This window comes from Vicia villosa, unplaced genomic scaffold (genome assembly GCF_029867415.1).
Source record: "Vicia villosa cultivar HV-30 ecotype Madison, WI unplaced genomic scaffold, Vvil1.0 ctg.001848F_1_1, whole genome shotgun sequence".
Lineage (NCBI taxonomy): Eukaryota > Viridiplantae > Streptophyta > Magnoliopsida > Fabales > Fabaceae > Vicia > Vicia villosa.
In genome coordinates this window covers 331,976-351,165 of record NW_026705750.1, presented here as the reverse complement: position 1 = coordinate 351,165, position 19,190 = coordinate 331,976, and the positions used below count along the sequence as shown (strand labels likewise).

Genomic DNA, 19,190 nt, shown 5'->3' with positions numbered 1-19,190 from the left:
TTTTCAAATCTCTAATAGTATTATCGCGCCTTCTTTGCCACATACATCTTCCCTCTTTTTCTATAATCTCTACTCTCTTATATTCTTTCTTTTTTACCTTCTTATTTTTATGCAAATGTTCCCTATTGCAGTTTCATTTTTATCGCACATCTTCTTCTCTAATCTCTCAACTCTATTGTTTTTTCTTTTTCACCTTCACTAATCTCTCCTCTCTTCTATTTTTTTTTCATTTCTAATAATTTTTATATTGTTTTATACTATTATTTTATGTTTATTATTTAACTTTTGTCTAATTTAATATTTACATATTAAATAGAAAGTTGTTGTCAAAATATGACGAGTTTTGTTGTTATTTGATAGTGTGTGAATGTCTAAATACAAAGTTATGTTGTCATCTATATGTATGTATTCTTCAATAAAATATTTGTAAAAAACCGAACCAACCGAACCGAACCAAACCGCATTAGTTTGGTTTGGTTTGGTTCGGATTTTTTTTAAAAGCCAACCGAACCAAACCAAACCGCACGATTTTTTCTCTTGCGGTTCGGATGATTTTTTTCGTCAAAACCGCCCAAACCGCACCGCGATCACCCCTATAAGAAGGTAAAAAAGAAAGAATATAAGAGAGTAGAGATTATAGAAAAAGAGGGAAGATGTATGTGGCAAAGAAGGCGCGATAATACTATTAGAGATTTGAAAAGATCAGGACTAAAATCATATGTGTAAGGACGAGAAAATTGTTCTTAATCATAAGGCTAAGGTATAATACATTTAAGTTTGGTTTGGATGTGAGTTAAGTAAAAGTTAGGTTGTAACATAATGCGGTTTGATTCGGTTTGGTTCGGTTTACAAAATACAACCCGCAAACCGAACCGAACCGTGCGGTTTTATTAAAATATGGCCCAAACTAATCCGAACTAAATGCGGTTTTTTGCGGTTTCGGTTTGGTTTGGTTTGGTTTGCGGTTTTCTATTGGGTTGGTTTGGTTTTGAGCACCCCTATTAGTTTGACATATAAACGAATGAAAAAATAGTTAAGCAACTATTTCTATAAAAATCTAAAGTTCCATACCAAACAAAACCCTGTACTACACCATAAATACAAAATTGAAAGTTCCATGGCAGTGCAACCTTGTGATATCTCTGAGATTTTTTGATTGATAATCATTCACCAACATAGCTCTAAGCCATAACAGCTTCCCAGTCAAATCAAAGTGAAAGTTCCATGGCAGTGCAACCTTGTGATATCTCTGAGATTTTGATTCCAAAGATAATTATGCATTGCTATAGATTTGTTCGACTCCAATTTGCTTGAAGACCACATTTCTTTAAAAATCTCCCTATCCCTCCATTCATCGGTCGAACTGTTTGTGGTCCTACAGTTTCAAACAAAGCAGCTGAAAGAATCTCAGTTTTAAACTACATCAATAATAGACAAGGAAGATAAAGGGCTCAAAACACAAGGCAAGCTACAAGAACTGGATTCATTGATATGACCATTTACAATGTACATCAGATTTCCCATAAAACAAACTACAAGAATAAGAACAATACTCAATAGCACTAAACAAAAAATGCTGACTGATTTGGTTTAGCAAGAAAATACATAATTTACTATTGATTTTGAGTCAAACTATTTTATAATCAATAAAACCAAACTTCTCCTCGGTAAGAATTAAACTGAACTACTACTGTCTTATGAATCGTATTTGGCACTGAATTGGGTTAAATAACTTCAAAATCTGGTTCTTTGGACAACTTAAATAGTACTAGTTCTTTGGACAACTCAAATGCGACACCGGACACGACACTGACATTGGCACATCGATAACAAATGCGACACCGGACACGACACTGACATTGGCACGTCGACATTAGTAATAATACGAAAAAATGATTAAAATGAACGTGTCAGTTATAGTCTTGCAAGTGTATATGTCGGGAGATAAAAATAAGTCAATCCAAAAAAGTCCTTTAAGTTTTTCGAGAACATTTGGATTCTCTTCAAGAAATTTGATAAGCCATGTAAGAACAACAGTTGTTGTGGTATCATCCCACACAAAACCAGACAACTTTGATATGTTTTTCTTAACCTCAACTGCATGTGAATTACACAACAAAACATTAGTTAAATAAAAGCATGATAACATCTGTTTGACATGTTAATTTCATTATTCCAAGTAAGTGTAACTTTTTAACTGTCTAAGAATAAACTGTACTATATCCACATGCTTGAAAATCGAAGTTAATTTGGTTTAGATGATGATTAATAAGCTGTGACACCTTATCATATTTACTAACCATCTATTGAACTTAATTAACTATACATTTGAACTAAGTTAACCATCTAAAATGTTATCGAAATTTTCTATCAAATTATGTAGAAATGTCATTTATGAAGTACCAAAAACATAATTCCAACCTTTATATGAATGCAGTCATCTGAGCTCCATACATCCACCCTAAATGTGGCTTATCAAAGCAATAAAATATTCTCTTGGGAGTGGGATCGCCAAGAACCTCATTGTCACATAAACTTGCCAAGAAAAGCAACGTCGTCATCTTAAATCTTCTCAACATAAGTGACGTAGACATGTTGGATGAACCGAAATCAAACACAAGAGTTGTTGGATGAACCGAAATCAAACACGAGATTTGGATAAACTGAAATCAAATGGAAGAGGTAATGGGTGAATTAGAATCAAATGCACAATGGGACAGATAGATATAACCAAACTAACACTCCATTAGCCAGTAAAAATTGACAACAAAACTAAAATAAAAACCATTACACCAGCCACAACAAACCTCATAGAAGATCATAGTTTCTTAGTTTTCAACCCACAAAATGTTGGCATAGTAATCACAGAAACACATCCGCATCTTTTTAAGAGATGTCGGTGCTACATAGTAATCAATCAATGTAAGAATAGAAAGATAAATTTCATTCAGAACAAACCAGTACATTAGAACAAACCACTTAGCTTTAGTTGTTTTCAACAAACACATTTCACAAATTATCTAAATTTCTACAATCTATATTTAGTAAAATCATAAACTAAGCAAAAAGGGGAAACATGGAGAAATTTTGAAAACCCGTGAAGCAAAAAAAAACATAGGTATGATTATAAATCATTGATAAAGATAACCGAAATAAGTTAATCAAGCAAAATTGAAAACTTACAATGTGCATGGAAATGGAGGATTTTGACACAGTAGCCTCTATTGGCGTCCAAAATGTGGAGGTTCGATCGTCGAAGGCGGAGCAGGCGTAGTGGGAATCGGATGACCAGGCAATGTTGGATATGTCTTCGGAATGGCCAGTTAGGCGGAGGACCAAATAATTAGGGTTTTATTGAGGGAACCGGAGGCGAGAAGTGTTTAGTTGATGGAGAATTTGATGCAGGAAACTGCGAGATTTTGCGTTGTTAGGGTTTTGAGGTGACGATATGGTTTGTGTGGCTGGATGATGTTGTTGCTATTCGTACTTGTCGCCATCGATTCCTTTGGCCTTTCCCTCTCACGCTTTCTCTCCTCTATGTTTTATATTTTAGGGGTTGAGAGAGGAAAGGGATGAAGACAAGAGATGAGTAAGAAAGAGAAAAGATGGAAGTTTCAAGTTGGGCGCAGATAGGTGAAAAGACAGAAGAGAGGTTTTACGATCGAAGGGAGCAAATTTAAGTTTTTGTTTAGAATAATACCTGCGACAGTACCATTAACCTGTCCTAATCTATAGATAGTTTAGGTTTATAATTGTTGAATAATATTTTAAACAAAAATATTAATAATAATAATAATATAATAATAATAATAATAATAATAATAATATAATAATAATAATAAAAAAAAATATAATATAAAATTCAATATTGTATATATAATTTATATTTCACTTAAATTTTATTTTTTTAATAAAAATATCAATGAATTGTTTTGTAATTGTGGGCGACGGCAGGTTCACCGTCGTGCCCTTCAATAATGGTTTTGTAATTGTGAACGACGGTAGGTTCACCGTTGTGAAGTTTGATAATTTTTAAGTAAGAGCACGCGACAGTGGATTTACCGTCGTGACCTTTGATGAGTTTCACATCGTGCAGCGTGTGTGTTATTTGGTTTAGAGGGTGACGGTTAATGTACTGTCGTGACATATAATTTAGAACGGTTTTTAAACAGTCGTGACCTGATTTCAAGGACGGTAGGTGTATAACCGTCGTCATATTTAATAATTTTTTAATAATTTAAGGACGGTTGATGTATACCGTCGTGTTACGACCGGCTTTAAATTTTAAGTTAAATAACCTAAATAACAGAGTCGCCACCTGTTAGCTGAAGATTTCGTTGAACAAATATATGTGCTTCGAAGGAGTGTATGATCGAAGGCAAGGTGGTTACTGATGACCATCTCTGAGAAATATAAAATGGCTACTGATGGCCATGTTTCGATAGCAAGAAACGTCTAAGTTTTTTATGAAGGTGATGGCTACTGAAAGCTATTGGAAGGACATATCCTCGAAGACTTAGACAAAATTTATAAATTGCTTAAGTATTATTATTTAGCGTGTTTGTTAGTAAGTGTTTATTAACATACTGCCACGCGTCGAAGATGGACTCAGGCGGGAAGATTTGAAATTCGAAGATAGTTGCGTAACTGCTTATTCACAGATGTCATCGCTGGAAGTTCTTATGAGAAACGTGGCAGCGGATTAGCGTAGGGCCGTTATGGTCGAAACTAGTATAAATAGGAGTTTTTTATGATAGAATTCCGTGTGTTCATTTTGTACAAATCACTCACATATTTACTCAAGTATCAAGCGTTAACGAGAACGAGTTCGCTGAGAAAATGTACGTATGACACCACCATCTTAATACATGAGTATTATCTTTTATTGCTTTTCGTTTTCGAATATCTTTAAATTCTTGCATTCTATTTACTTCTTGTCATTTACATTACTGTATCTTTACTTTCATGTTATTTACTTTCATGTTATTTACTTTCATGTTATTTACTTTCATGTTATTTACTTTCATGTTATTTACTTTCAAGATCTTTAACAGTTTTATGTTTTAAGATTCTTTACATTTAAACAGAATTGCATGTTACGTTATCTGCGTTGTTTACATTTTAAAGTCATAATCACATATAATCAAGTCATCACTAAAAGTGTATGTTTTCAATCGAATAACATTTGTCGAAGACAACGAATCATGAACATGGTTCTAAAGAATATTGATAACAATCTAATTGACTATGTGTCCTAGGATCAATCTAGTCGATCCTGCGAGTAACCAAATCATATTTATTATAGTTTGGAGGACTAGCGGTTGTTTACCGGAAATCACCGTAAACAAATTGGCACGCCCAGTGGGACCGTGTCGAACGGATTGTTTTAATCAATTGCTTTGTTTTGTCTAGACAATATCAAGACCTTGTATGAACCTTAGGAACGGTAAATTAACAAACAGTGCACAACCGGTTCCCAAACGAAGGTACAACAAGAAAATGGCTGTTACAGCCAGTGCAGGGGGTGATCAAGATCCCTCACAAGGCACAGGATCGGGAGCGGCAAATTCGAATTCCACTCAAGGAACAAGGGATACAACGGGTCCAAATGGATCGAGACCTGCAGATAATTCCCAGTCGGTGCCTGAAAATAATACAAGACTTTCAGGGACTTTGCCAGTTTCAGTGTCAACAACTGCACCTTCGACCACGAGTGCAGAGGAAGTATTACCGTTTCCCTCAACAAATGCTGCGAATAACTTGTCTAGTCAAGGCACGAATTCAACTTTCGAATGGAGGCCAAATCCTCCATACGGGATGCCATTTCCTTTTGGATCAGGCGTACGAGGGGCCGGACCTACTTATGTCCCAACTAATAATGCGACATTTTCACCAAATGTGGGATCTGCGAGTCGAAGTACACACAACGTTGGTTTTTCTACCCAGGTGCCTCATTATACCACAAACAGCCAAGCAGCATTTCGACAAGAAATGGATGCAAGCAACCATGATATGCTAGGGGCTTTAGCCAAAGAATTGACTTCAATCTTTACCCCATTGTTGACAAACATTACTTGCACAAATAGGGAAAATGTAGAAACTTTCCAAAAGATGTCATCTCAAATGAATCGGATGGCGGAGTTCATGGGTGTAACACAACCAAAAAGGAAAGATAAACAGCCCGCATACCAAGAGGGAATGCCCGTTTTAGAACGTATACAAGATGAGGGCCCATCATCGAGACCAACCATCCGAGATATAAACTCCTTGCGGAGGACGAATTGGACGGAAGAAATTCCAGTAATTAATTTAGAGACTTCAAGTCAAAGAACCGTCCCCGTTCGACAAGAAACGGAGGAAGAACAACCCAGAGTAAGAGTTGTAGGTAGAAATGAACATCCAGATGGGGTTGTTCAAAGAGTCAGAAGGGAAAATCTGGCCACAGAGAATAACTTGACTGCTATGATAGAAAGGGTGATGGCCAATAATGGCCTAAGTACTGGACTCAGACGTCCAAATTATACATCCCCTATATCAGACTATATTATGCAGACAGAATTACCTAGGGGCACTAAGGTACCCAAATTTACAAAATTTTCAGGCGAAACTAACGAATCGACAGTGGAACACATTGCTAGGTATCTAACAGAAGCAGGGGACTTGGCAGGAAACGAGGACTTGAGGATCAAGTATTTCCCTAGTTCGCTGACAAAGAATGCCTTTATCTGGTTTACTACTTTGCCACCCAATTCGATAGATGCGTGGGCATACCTAGAAAGATTGTTCCATGAGCAATTTTACATGGGTCAAACTAAGATAAGTTTGAAGGAATTGGCCAGTGTTAAGAGGAAATTCACGGAGACTATTGATGATTATTTGAATAGGTTCCGTCTGTTGAAATCTAGGTGCTTTACGACAGTCCTTGAGCACGAACTTGTCGAAATGGCTGCAGGTGGTCTAGATTACTCAATAAGAAAGAAATTAGATACCCAATACCTTAGGGACATGGCCCAGTTGGCAGATAGAGTTCGACAGGTCGAACGCTTGAAAGCAGAAAAGGCTAGGGCTAACAAAAGTCATAAGAAGGAAAGGATAGCGTACGTCGAAGCCGAAGACGCTGATGATGAGTCTTGCAATGACTCATATAGCCTGGAGGAAGTCGAAATAGACTTAGCAGAATTAAAAGAGGCACCACCTTATGCCTGCAAACTATTAAATCCTGCAAATGGAAAGAACCCTGTAGAAAGTGATAAGAATGATAGGTTTCCTAAGAAAACTTATACATTTGATATTACTAAGTGTGATGAAATATTTGATCTATTAGTAAAAGATGGCCAAATGATACTACCTCCTAATTCCAAAAATCCTCCGTTGGAACAACGGAAGAAAAGAGGTTTCTGTAAATATCATGGGTTTTTAGGCCATAAAACTTCACAATGTTTTCTTTTCAGGGATCTAATTCAAAATGCTATCAATGATGGAAGGTTGAAATTTGCTGACAAGACCAAGAGTCACATGAGGGTCGATACCAATCCCCTAAACATTGCTGATGCTAGCCTCTGTGAGGTAGAAGATATCAACATGGTGGAAGTATCGGAGATCGAAGTGGCGGAAACTAAGGCAATGCTCAACGGAAAGCAGGCTACTGAAAGCCTAAATGATGAAATAATCTTCAATACTGAGATTGAAGAAGCTTCCCAAACAGAGATGACTGAAGCACCAAAAGAAGAGAGCAATGAGGCCACTGAAGACCTCAGGATAAAACTCCAGAAAATCCAAATCTCTGAAGTTGCTCCAGCGGTGGTCAACATGGTTAGCGCCAGACACCCAACATCTGAGTTTGGCGAACTAGAGACACGGCTGACAAGGCAGAATGGGGGTATTAAAGTTCCTCTAAGAGCTGAAAGCCTCAAAGACTACCTATGGAATTGCCATGAGAGAAATGGTGGAAAACAATGGATGTGCCCAAGGTGTTCGATCATGCTGAATCGAAGAATCGAAGCCAATTTCGAAAAGGCTCGACGTGAAAGATGGGAACACCCAGGGAGAGAACCAAATCCTTTACTACAAGTGTACCCAAGGATGGATGAAAGCTTATTAGGATTTTTGATCAGATGCCACAAAGGGAACTCTGAAGTTGCACTCTGCCCCAGATGTGGGGCAGCCTATGATGAGATGCTAGCACGATCATTTGAACGTGTGCACTGCTCCATGAATCAAGAAACTCAGGGGCTACGTCCTGACTTGTATGGTTTCGATGTATGGACCCCAACGAAGAGACCAGATAGTCCACACCCTAGAGTTCGAAGGGTAACGTTCAAAATCCCTGCAGATCCACCTAGGGATAGATGGGTACAAGCCGATGCAAGAACCAACAAACGGCGTAGTTGGGACCAAGGAGGAAGAACCGCAATGGCATATAGGAGACAATTTCAAAGGCCAAATCGAGAGACATATCGATTGGAGAACTATAAGGGAAAAAACCCTATGTCTCGGTCCCAATGGAGGAGGCACCAGAGGATGAAAAAGGCCCAGAAGGAATATAGACCAAGAGAAACTGGAGAAACTAGCAGCAACCAAGTCCCATACCAGGGAGCAAAGTCAAACAAACCTCCGGTGGAACGTGCATTGTTCGAAGCTGAAAAGCTCTTGGATGAAGAAGATAAGATGCGGTCAAATTCCTGGAACGAAGAGGACAGAATGACAAATGATTTTGATTCTGATGGAGTCTCGTCTATAAATTTAAATTGCAATGTTGTGTCCGTACTCCCTCACGAGTTTAACCAGGAAACTGAGGTAGAAGACTGTGAGGAGGCTGATATCGAAGAAATGGCAAAACACAGACCTGTGTGTTACTATGTGCTAAATAATGGTGCAGTCGAAGAGCAGAATGCTTTCTTCGAGAGGCCTGATGAGGGTATGAGAAATCATTTGAAACCACTCTATATTAGGGCTAAGATTGAGAATGTTGGCATCAATAAAGTCCTAGTTGATGGGGGAGCAGCAGTAAATTTGATGCCCCAGTATATGATAAAGAGAATTGGCATGTTCGATACGGACATAAGACCACATAACATGGTCCTGTCTAACTATGAGGGTAAGATAGGACAAACACTGGGAGTTGTTCAAGTCAATTTGACAGTAGGCTCAGTTACCAGACCCACTATGTTCATGGTTATACCAGCAAAAGCAAACTATAACCTGTTGCTCGGAAGGGAATGGATTCATGGGGTAGCAGCTGTACCCTCAACAATGCATCAAAGGGTGACAATCTGGAGAGAAGATGGCATAGTAGAAAACATCGAAGGTGATCAGAGTTACTATATGGCTGAAGTTAACCAGGTAAATAAATCCAACTTCGATAGGAATCTGGCAAATATAGGACCTTGTCATACTGCAGAAGAGATGTACACCCCAAATAAGAATGCATTGTATTATCTTACTTTGCACCCAAACGGATTCCAATGGGATAGAGAGATCATGGATGGTCCAACGGATACAGCACCTTTAGAAGATCATGCAGCAATACGGCCAACAGGCTGGGACGATGACATTAATCATGTCTGAGTCTTCATTCTTCGAAAAGATTTCGGCCTACGTGGCCGAGAACAAACAGAAGGCGGCTCTCGAGGCCGAATTAGCAGATGTAAAGGTAGATACCATCCAAATCAAAGAAGAGATAGCAGAATTGGAGGTGCATACAGATTTCGAACGCTCCAAAGATACGATCCTAGACGAAGAGATTATGGACGAAGGATCAAACCAAAGATTAGATGCAATATACGACGAAGAACCTTTAGGGTTCGAAAAAGACCCAATGGCTTCTAATATAAAGATGTTAGCCCAAGATCCACTCGAAGAAGTAAACCTCGGAGACAGGGATCAAAAAAGGATAACATATATCAGCGCGAAATTAGAGCCAGAACTAAAAGCAACGGTCATCAAAATGCTGAAAGAAAATAGAGATTGCTTTGCTTGGGATTATGATGAGATGCCTGGTCTAGGAAGGGATCTAGTCGAATTGAAGCTTCCAATAAAAGAAGGGAAGAAACCTGTGAAGCAAACTCCTAGAAGATTCGCGCCAGAGATCCATTCGAAGATTAAAGCAGAGGTCGAAAGGCTTTTACGTTGCAAGTTTATCCAAACTACAAGGTATGTCGAATGGATTGCCAATATAGTACCTGTAATTAAAAAGAATGGCTCTTTACGAGTATGCATAGACTTTCGTGATCTTAATGCAGCCACTCCTAAAGACGAATATCCCATGCCTGTAGCAGAAATGCTGGTAGACTCAGCCGCAGGTTTTGAGTATCTAAGTATGTTGGATGGATACTCAGGATATAATCAGATCTTTATTGCAGAAGATGATGTATCCAAGACAGCGTTTCGTTGCCCAGGGGCAATAGGCACTTACGAATGGGTTGTAATGCCTTTTGGTTTAAAAAATGCTGGGGCAACTTACCAAAGAGCAATGAACTCTATATTCCATGACTTTATAGAAACATTCATGCAAGTATATATAGACGACATTGTGGTAAAATCTACTTCGGGAATGAGTCATCTCGATCATTTAAGCCAATCATTCGAAAGAATGAGGAAACATGGGTTGAAGATGAACCCCCTTAAATGTGCTTTCTTTGTACAAGCAGGAGATTTCTTGGGTTTCGTAGTCCATAAAAAGGGAATAGAAATTAACCAGAACAAGACAAAAGCCATCATGGAAACCAAATCTCCATCCACGAAGAAAGAGTTACAATCACTGTTGGGAAAGATAAATTTTTTAAGAAGATTTATCTCTAACTTGAGTGGACGCACGCAAGCCTTCTCGCCTTTACTACGGCTTAAGCAAGGAAAGTTCGAATGGCGTGCTGAACATCAAGAAGCTTTCGATCAGATAAAGCAATACTTGACTTGTCCACCAATCTTATCTCCCCCAAACGGGAAGAAACACATGCGCCTGTACATTTCAGCATCAGACAAAACAATAGGCAGCATGCTGGCACAAGAAGATGAAAATGGCATCGAAAGAGCCATTTACTACTTAAGTAGAGTACTCAATGATGCAGAGACTAGATATACTGCTATAGAAAAACTCTGCCTTTGTTTGTATTTCTCTTGTATTAAACTTAAGTATTATATAAAGCCAGTTGATGTTTACGTTTCGTCTCATTGTGATGTTATTAAGCATATGTTATCCAAGCCAATATTACATAGTCGAATTGGCAAGTGGGCTTTAGCCCTAACGGAATATTCGCTAATATTCCAACCTCTCAAGGCAATGAAAGGCCAAATTGTGTCAGACTTCATTGTCGATCACGCAGTGGTTGAGAATCATCAGCATTACGTGGACCTAAAACCTTGGAAGTTGTACTTCGATGGGTCGACACATAGAGAAGGTTCTGGAGTTGGAGTGTTGATAATTTCTCCTGATGGAATTCCAACAAAGCTCAAGTACAAACTCGAAGGACCATTATGCTCCAACAATGAAGCTGAGTACGAAGCGTTAATCGCCGGACTTGAGGCTTTGTTAGAACTGGGGGCAACCAGAGTCGAAATTAAAGGAGACTCCGAATTGGTCATCAAACAATTAACAAAAGAATACAAGTGCATCAAAGAGAATCTAATCATGTACTTTGTCATTGCAAATAGGCTACTCAAGAAATTCGAATATGTAGAATTGAAACACGTATCAAGGGTGAATAACCAAGAAGCGAACGACTTGGCACAGTTGGCTTCAGGATACAAAGTATCGAAAGAAAAATTGGAAGAATTGATCGAAGTAAGAGGAAGAGCAATGTCTACTAAACTTTCTCCGAGCGATCTAGAGAATTCACAATTGGGTTATGCCAACAAAGAAGAGTTCGAAGTCCTAAATATTGACTCTTTGGCAGACACGGATTGGAGGAGCCCAATAATCAACTATTTGAAGAATCCTTCGACGGAGACAGATAGAAAAATCAAGTATAGAGCCTTGTCATATTTTCTAATGGGGAATGAATTGTTCAAGAAAACTCCTGAAGGGGTATTGCTGAAATGCTTGGGTGAAGCAGAAGCATACTTGGCTCTATCAAACGTACACAGTGGGGCATGTGGTGCACATCAAGCAGGACATAAGATGAAATGGCTTTTGTTTCGTTATGGGATGTATTGGCCTTCAATGTTGAAAGATTGCATAGAATTTGCCAAGGGGTGCCAAGAATGCCAAGAACACGCAGGTATACAACATGCTCCAGCAAATGAACTCAGTACAATAGTGAAACCTTGGCCTTTCAGAGGATGGGCTTTAGATTTAATTGGAGAAATTCACCCCAAATCATCCAGAGGTCAAAGGTACATTTTGGTAGGAATAGACTATTTCACAAAATGGGTCGAAGCAATACCATTGGCAAATGTGGACCAAGAAGCGGTGATTGAGTTTATTCAAAAATATATTATATATAGGTTCGGAATCCCAGAAAGCATAACAACTGATCAGGGATCAGTCTTCACTGGACGAAAAATGCAGGACTTTGCCAAGGAAATAGGATTCAAGTTGCTAACATCCACACCTTATTATGCTCAAGCAAATGGACAAGTCGAAGCAGCAAATAAAATTATAATTGGTCTTATTAAGAAGCATGTGGGGAAGAAACCCAAGAATTGGCATAAGACTTTGGATCAAGCACTTTGGGCTTGTCGAACATCTCCAAAAGAAGCTACAAATACAACTCCTTTCCAGTTGACGTTTGGACATGATGCGGTACTACCAATCGAAATATGTTTGCAGTCAGTAAGAATACAAAGACAAGCAGACATTTCTCCCAACGTTTACTGGGAGTTAATGATGAATGAGTTGGTAGATCTAGACGAAGACAGGCTTCGAGCATTGGAAATGATTAAAAGACAGAAAGAAAGGGTATCCAGAGCATACAATAAAAAGGTGAAAGGTAAAACTTTTGTTAATAATGATTTAGTCTGGAAAGTTATTTTACCTATAGACCGAAAAAATCAGGCGCTTGGTAAATGGTCCCCACATTGGGAAGGACCTTTTCGAATCTTAAAAACATTTTCGAACAATGCTTATGAAATCGAAGAATTAGCAGAAGATCGTAGGATCTTAAGAGTAAATGGGAAGTATTTGAAGAAATATAAGCCAAGCATGTTCGAAGTTAAGATTGCAAAAACGTAGACACTTGAGGTGTCACGAAAAGCCAAAATGGTTAGCCATGTGTCAAAACACATGAGCCATATTGATCAAAATGGCTTTACATGCAGAATAACAGACTTAAAAAGGAAAAGTCTAAAGAAATTTCAAAATATTTGTCATTCATAACTTGGGTTTGCATGCATTACAAAAGATCCAAACAGGATCTGAAAGTACAACAAAAAAAAAAAGAAAGCATAAAAACCCTAAGATAAAGGAAAAAGGGAAGTTGTTAGTTAATCCTTTGGTTTAAACCCTCCAAGGACAACACGGGTGAAGCTTCAGCTTCGAACATGTCGATGGCTCCGCCCTCACGCATGCGTCTCACTACACCCTTCCTTTGAAAGATGAAAGTAAGAAGTCTTCCGTATGGGAGGCAAGTCACGTTCCTCTGCCGTTCAGTACCAATAGAGACAGCTTTCACGAGACCTTTGAATATCATCAAAGGAATGTTGATCTTCTTCCCTCGAAGACCACAGAAGATGAACTCCAAATCTTCAACCAAGATGTCGTTTTCGTTGATCCTCCGAGGCTGGAAGTTGCCCACGAGCATCTGATGCCAGATCCTAACAACTCTGGCACTAAAAGGATCATTTTCCATGACGGACCTCAGCATGAGATGCGTATGTTAAAGCCATCGTCATCAAAGCGTTCCCCAGAGTTACTACACCTGATTAAGTGAGCAATGGTGGCAGGAGTAATACTGAAACGTGCATGCCGAATCTCAGAATCTATGGTGGTTCTACCTTCAGGATCTATGCGTACAGTAGCATTCATCCAAAACTCAGCCAACATGTTTGGATAAACAGCACCTTCCAAGACTTCCTCAAAGTAGAAGTCCAACTCCTGATTGACAAACAAAGTTTCAAGAGTGACAAAGTGGCGAAGGAGTTCATCCTCAGAAAGTCTGAACTCGCTCCGGATAAGGGTTTTGATTTCATTGAAAGAGAGGATTTCGGCCATTGTGAAAAAAAAAAGAGAAGAAGGTTTTGGAGGAAGAAAAATGGTTTCTCTTTTCTGAGTTTAGGAAAGAAGAGAATGAGTGAATGAAGAAAATAAGGGTGATATTGGACCTTTATATAGAAAGGGAATACTAAAGGTTGGTTTAGTTTCTTAATAATTGATTAGACTGCAGTTGGTTTTTCCAAAGAGAGGAGTTATTACATCCGCCGTTTGGAGGAACAACCTTGGAGTCAGAAAAGATTCCCAAATTTCCATAAGCTCAGTTTGTTGATCCTGAGATGTTGGTGGGAATTTCTGAGTAAACCATTCAGGACCCTTGGTTCTATGTACAAACGGAGCCATAGACGGATCGAATTGACGACGCTGGGCAAACATCATCATATACGCTAAGAAGTATTCTTGAAGTTTCCCAGGCTCTTCTTTTGGAGTCAGGTAAGCCAACCTAGTTCCTTCAATAGTTCGATTCCTGATTTTGTCATTTTCCTCCTTGACTTTCCCTCGAAACGGAAGATGAGCTTCGAACGTAGCATTTAGCCACAGTTGCAAAAGCCAGAAAGGTCCAGCATAAAGTAAGGTACCAGATTGGTAATTCTTGGTAAGGTTTGCAGCTTCGCTAAGGTTTTCATAAAGAAATCCCAGAAGTAGTTGGCCAAGATTGAGCTTTTTTCCATTATGCAATTGATTAGCCATGCAAAGATATCTCTTTGCAACTTGTATGGATCTTGAGCAGAAAGCACATCGCGAAAGCCATAGCGCCAAGAAGGCAATATGTTCGTCATCAGAGACTTCTTCGTTCGCGGTAACATGATGTTGTTGGATAAACGCAGTATAAGTAACTGTCGAATTATTAAAGCCAATTGTGTCAACATCCATCTCAGTGGGATCGAAGTCTTCCCCAGTTGGTCGAAGTCCTGTAATCGCAGCTACATCGAAGAGAGTAGGGGTAACCATTCCACATGGGAGGTGGAAAGTGTTGTGGGAAGCATCCCAGAAATGGACCGCTGCTACTAGCATGGGTTGGTTATATGTTAAGCCTGTTTTTGATAGTTGGATCAAATCGTAGATTCCTAACGATTTCCAGTCAGATTCTTTCTTTTTCTCTACTTTTTCTAACCAGGCAAAGTACAAGTCAGGATCTTTGGCTAAAGGGAGTGACCTAAACACTTTCACAAAGTTGGTCATGTAATTTAACCTAATTTTTGGCAAAGCCAAAGGGGCTACGGTTGAAGTTTCTTCAACATTAGCAGATTCTCCTGAAGGAGAGCAACCCTCTTCATTTGTGTTAGCTTTGCTCACTAATGGCCTAGTCTTATAATAAGCAGGGAAGAACCTACTTAGGGTTTGGTTATCTTCACCCGGCAATGGACCCATAAAAGCAAAAGATTTTCCAGAAAGTTCAAAGGGTATGATTACCTGGGAAGCGTAGATAGCGCGAACTTCTTCAACGTTAGGGTTTGGAATGTGTTCGTGTTCACCAGACCGTGTGGTGGATTGGAGCTTTAGAGCAGGTTGAAGAACATTGGAAGATGAAGCCATCGGACGAGTTTTGAGAAATTCAGATTTGAAAAGTTTGAAGATGTTGGTTCCTTTGTTTGATGAAGAAGACGGAGAAATAGGAATGAGAAGTTGTAAAAAGAGTGCAAGTCCAAAGTATTTAAAGGTTTAACGGAAATCCTTTTTAAATCTTTTGGGTAAAACCCAAAGGACACGTGGCGAATGATGATTTAATCCAATGGCGGTCAAAAGATTCAGCCTTACTCCTAGTATATAGGAGTAATGATCAGGAAGTAAGGTCAAGGACGTGGGAATGTAAGTTATGAGAAGACATTTTTGAGAATGACAAGACGTTTCGGAAACAGAGATTATCAATGATTATGACGTTTAGTCAGTAGTCTTGGAACTATCAAAAATTTAATAAGAGACGAAATCTTATGATGGCAAAAAACGCCTATTTCTGTTGATCTTCGAAACAGGCATTTATTGGGGGCAATTTGTTAGCTGAAGATTTCGTTGAACAAATATATGTGCTTCGAAGGAGTGTATGATCGAAGGCAAGGTGGTTACTGATGACCATCTCTGAGAAATATAAAATGGCTACTGATGGCCATGTTTCGATAGCAAGAAACGTCTAAGTTTTTTATGAAGGTGATGGCTACTGAAAGCTATTGGAAGGACATATCCTCGAAGACTTAGACAAAATTTATAAATTGCTTAAGTATTATTATTTAGCGTGTTTGTTAGTAAGTGTTTATTAACATACTGCCACGCGTCGAAGATGGACTCAGGCGGGAAGATTTGAAATTCGAAGATAGTTGCGTAACTGCTTATTCACAGATGTCATCGCTGGAAGTTCTTATGAGAAACGTGGCAGCGGATTAGCGTAGGGCCGTTATGGTCGAAACTAGTATAAATAGGAGTTTTTTATGATAGAATTCCGTGTGTTCATTTTGTACAAATCACTCACATATTTACTCAAGTATCAAGCGTTAACGAGAACGAGTTCGCTGAGAAAATGTACGTATGACACCACCATCTTAATACATGAGTATTATCTTTTATTGCTTTTCGTTTTCGAATATCTTTAAATTCTTGCATTCTATTTACTTCTTGTCATTTACATTACTGTATCTTTACTTTCATGTTATTTACTTTCATGTTATTTACTTTCATGTTATTTACTTTCATGTTATTTACTTTCATGTTATTTACTTTCATGTTATTTACTTTCATGTTATTTACTTTCAAGATCTTTAACAGTTTTATGTTTTAAGATTCTTTACATTTAAACAGAATTGCATGTTACGTTATCTGCGTTGTTTACATTTTAAAGTCATAATCACATATAATCAAGTCATCACTAAAAGTGTATGTTTTCAATCGAATAACATTTGTCGAAGACAACGAATCATGAACATGGTTCTAAAGAATATTGATAACAATCTAATTGACTATGTGTCCTAGGATCAATCTAGTCGATCCTGCGAGTAACCAAATCATATTTATTATAGTTTGGAGGACTAGCGGTTGTTTACCGGAAATCACCGTAAACACCACCTATGTTTTATTTTATCCTAAGATAAGGGTAAACATGGGATAAAAACCTAATTAAGAGTTTCTAGGTAAGTTGAGAAATTAGGGTCAAGGGAAGGTGTTAGGCACCCTTAACCCTTCCTTAAGGTTTTCTAAATGTCTCTAAGATTTATAAGAGTATCATGGTAAGGTTTATAAAAAGGTTATGGTTAAAAGTGTAAAGTAGGGTAGAGAATAAAATCTCAAACCTACTTAATTTTAGGGGAAGGGGACTCGTTCTGGTTGTCCAGATGCCTACGTACCTCCTTATTGGAGGATCAGAGTCAACGTAGTTCGTAGGGTTTGTTGGTGTTTTTTATAGGATTGTACACCATTATTTTTGTATGTTGAATTGTGTTTTAGCAAGCATTCGTAGTTTCGCAGTTACCGTAGTTCGGAGTTAAAAAAATGATTTTTGTGTACAATCTCTATTTTTGTATTTTAATAATTGATTAGATGTTTTAATTGAATTATAAAATTTGTTTATTATGATGATAAATATAATATTAAAAATAATAATATTAAATCAGTAGTCATATTTATTAATTAAATATTTTAAATAAAATTTAGACGCATTATCAGCGACATACGTTCGATTATCGCTCGAGGCATTAATCGATTTAGTATAATTTTTATATGTATAGGATATTTGATCGATGGGACATAGAAAGTCGATCGATTCAAAGACGCGGTGAAATTATCATTCACTCGTCGTATTATTATTGGAAGGTTGAATTAACTAGATTAAGAAAAAAAGTTGATATTATGTATTCAAATTTAATCGGAAGAATTTGATTTAATAATTATGTTAGTATAAAAAAATGATTTAAATTTATTAGTTATTTTATTGTTGTTTTTAATTAAGATAAGATAAAGGTATTTTGGCATTTTTTTTATATTTTTAATGTTTTTGGTGTTTTAGTAATAAAATTAAATGATCAAAACTAAACTAGTTTCGAAATCTCTATTCTAACTACTAATAATATATATGAAATGGAAAGGAAAAGATAACAATTAAAGTGATTAAGAAATAAACAAAAAGTGGAGAATGAAAAAGGAACAATTAAATTGAACTTACTTGCCAGACATGACATTGGTTTTAACCCAAAATGGTGTAACGTTCACAGCAACTAAAACATAACACATAGCATGGCACACCAACTCGGAAACGGATGGCGGTGGTATGAAGACGTGCGGTCGGCGGTGAGTATGGTTAGCGGAATGATCGAAGGCTGTCCGTGGTAGAGTGATTCAGCGAGCGGTGTAAGAGTTCGTCTCCAACGGTTCTTCGTGGCGAAGGTTCGTCTTTGGACTTTCGATTCTGCTTCCTCACTTACGATTTTTCTGGTTGTGCTGCGGAATCGATAGGCGTGGTTTTGCTTTCGGTTTTAGATTTTTTCGGTTTTCTCTACTGCTTTTTTTCTCTCTATTTCCCGGCTTCCCCCCACTTTTGTTTCGGTTCCTCCTCCCTTTATAGTGAGAGGATCTTTAATTCCATTAAAAGCTGAATTGTATATTTTGATTTGGTGAGAATATGTTTTTGGAATGGTATTATGCTTTTGGTCCTTTTTAAAGATTGAGCAAACATATTAGGAAGGGAAATTATGGTTGAGTGTAATGGAAAATATTCAAATTTGTATTTCGAATTTTTTAATATACCATAAAGGTGTATATTTTCTCTCACGGTCTTTTACAATTACCCAAAACACACCGACAGGCAATAAAATCAAAGCTAATATAACATGGTAATAATAATAATAATAAACTAATAATAAAAATATAACTAATAATGACTAATAATAACACTAATAATAATTATAATCAAATAATTCTACTTATACTACCAATAATAAATAAATAAAATGAATACAAAATAAATAAATTAATAAATAAATAAAATGAATATGGGGAGATTAGATTTTTATGACTTGGTCTAATTTGAATTAAGACTTTCTACTTTGGTTTGATTCATATT

General features: G+C 37.6%; 1 protein-coding gene across 4 annotated transcripts; it reads right to left on the bottom strand.

Annotated features, from left to right (window-relative positions):
- Positions 1-1,022: 1,022 nt before the first annotated feature.
- On the bottom strand, positions 1,023-18,283 carry LOC131636890 (uncharacterized). Of its 4 annotated transcripts, none has more exons than XM_058907479.1 (3): positions 3,184-18,283; positions 2,422-2,663; positions 1,023-1,396 (listed from the first exon to the last, which is right to left on the bottom strand). In XM_058907479.1, exon 1 carries the CDS (start codon positions 15,680-15,682, stop codon positions 14,297-14,299), a length of 1,386 nt encoding a protein of 461 aa, XP_058763462.1. In that variant the 5' UTR covers positions 15,683-18,283; the 3' UTR covers positions 1,023-1,396; positions 2,422-2,663; positions 3,184-14,296. The 4 variants fall into 4 exon arrangements, with proteins under 4 accessions (XP_058763462.1, XP_058763463.1, XP_058763464.1 ...); XM_058907480.1 differs by having other exon boundaries at positions 1,023-1,375; XM_058907481.1 differs by lacking the exon at positions 2,422-2,663.
- Positions 18,284-19,190: the final 907 nt, after the last annotated feature.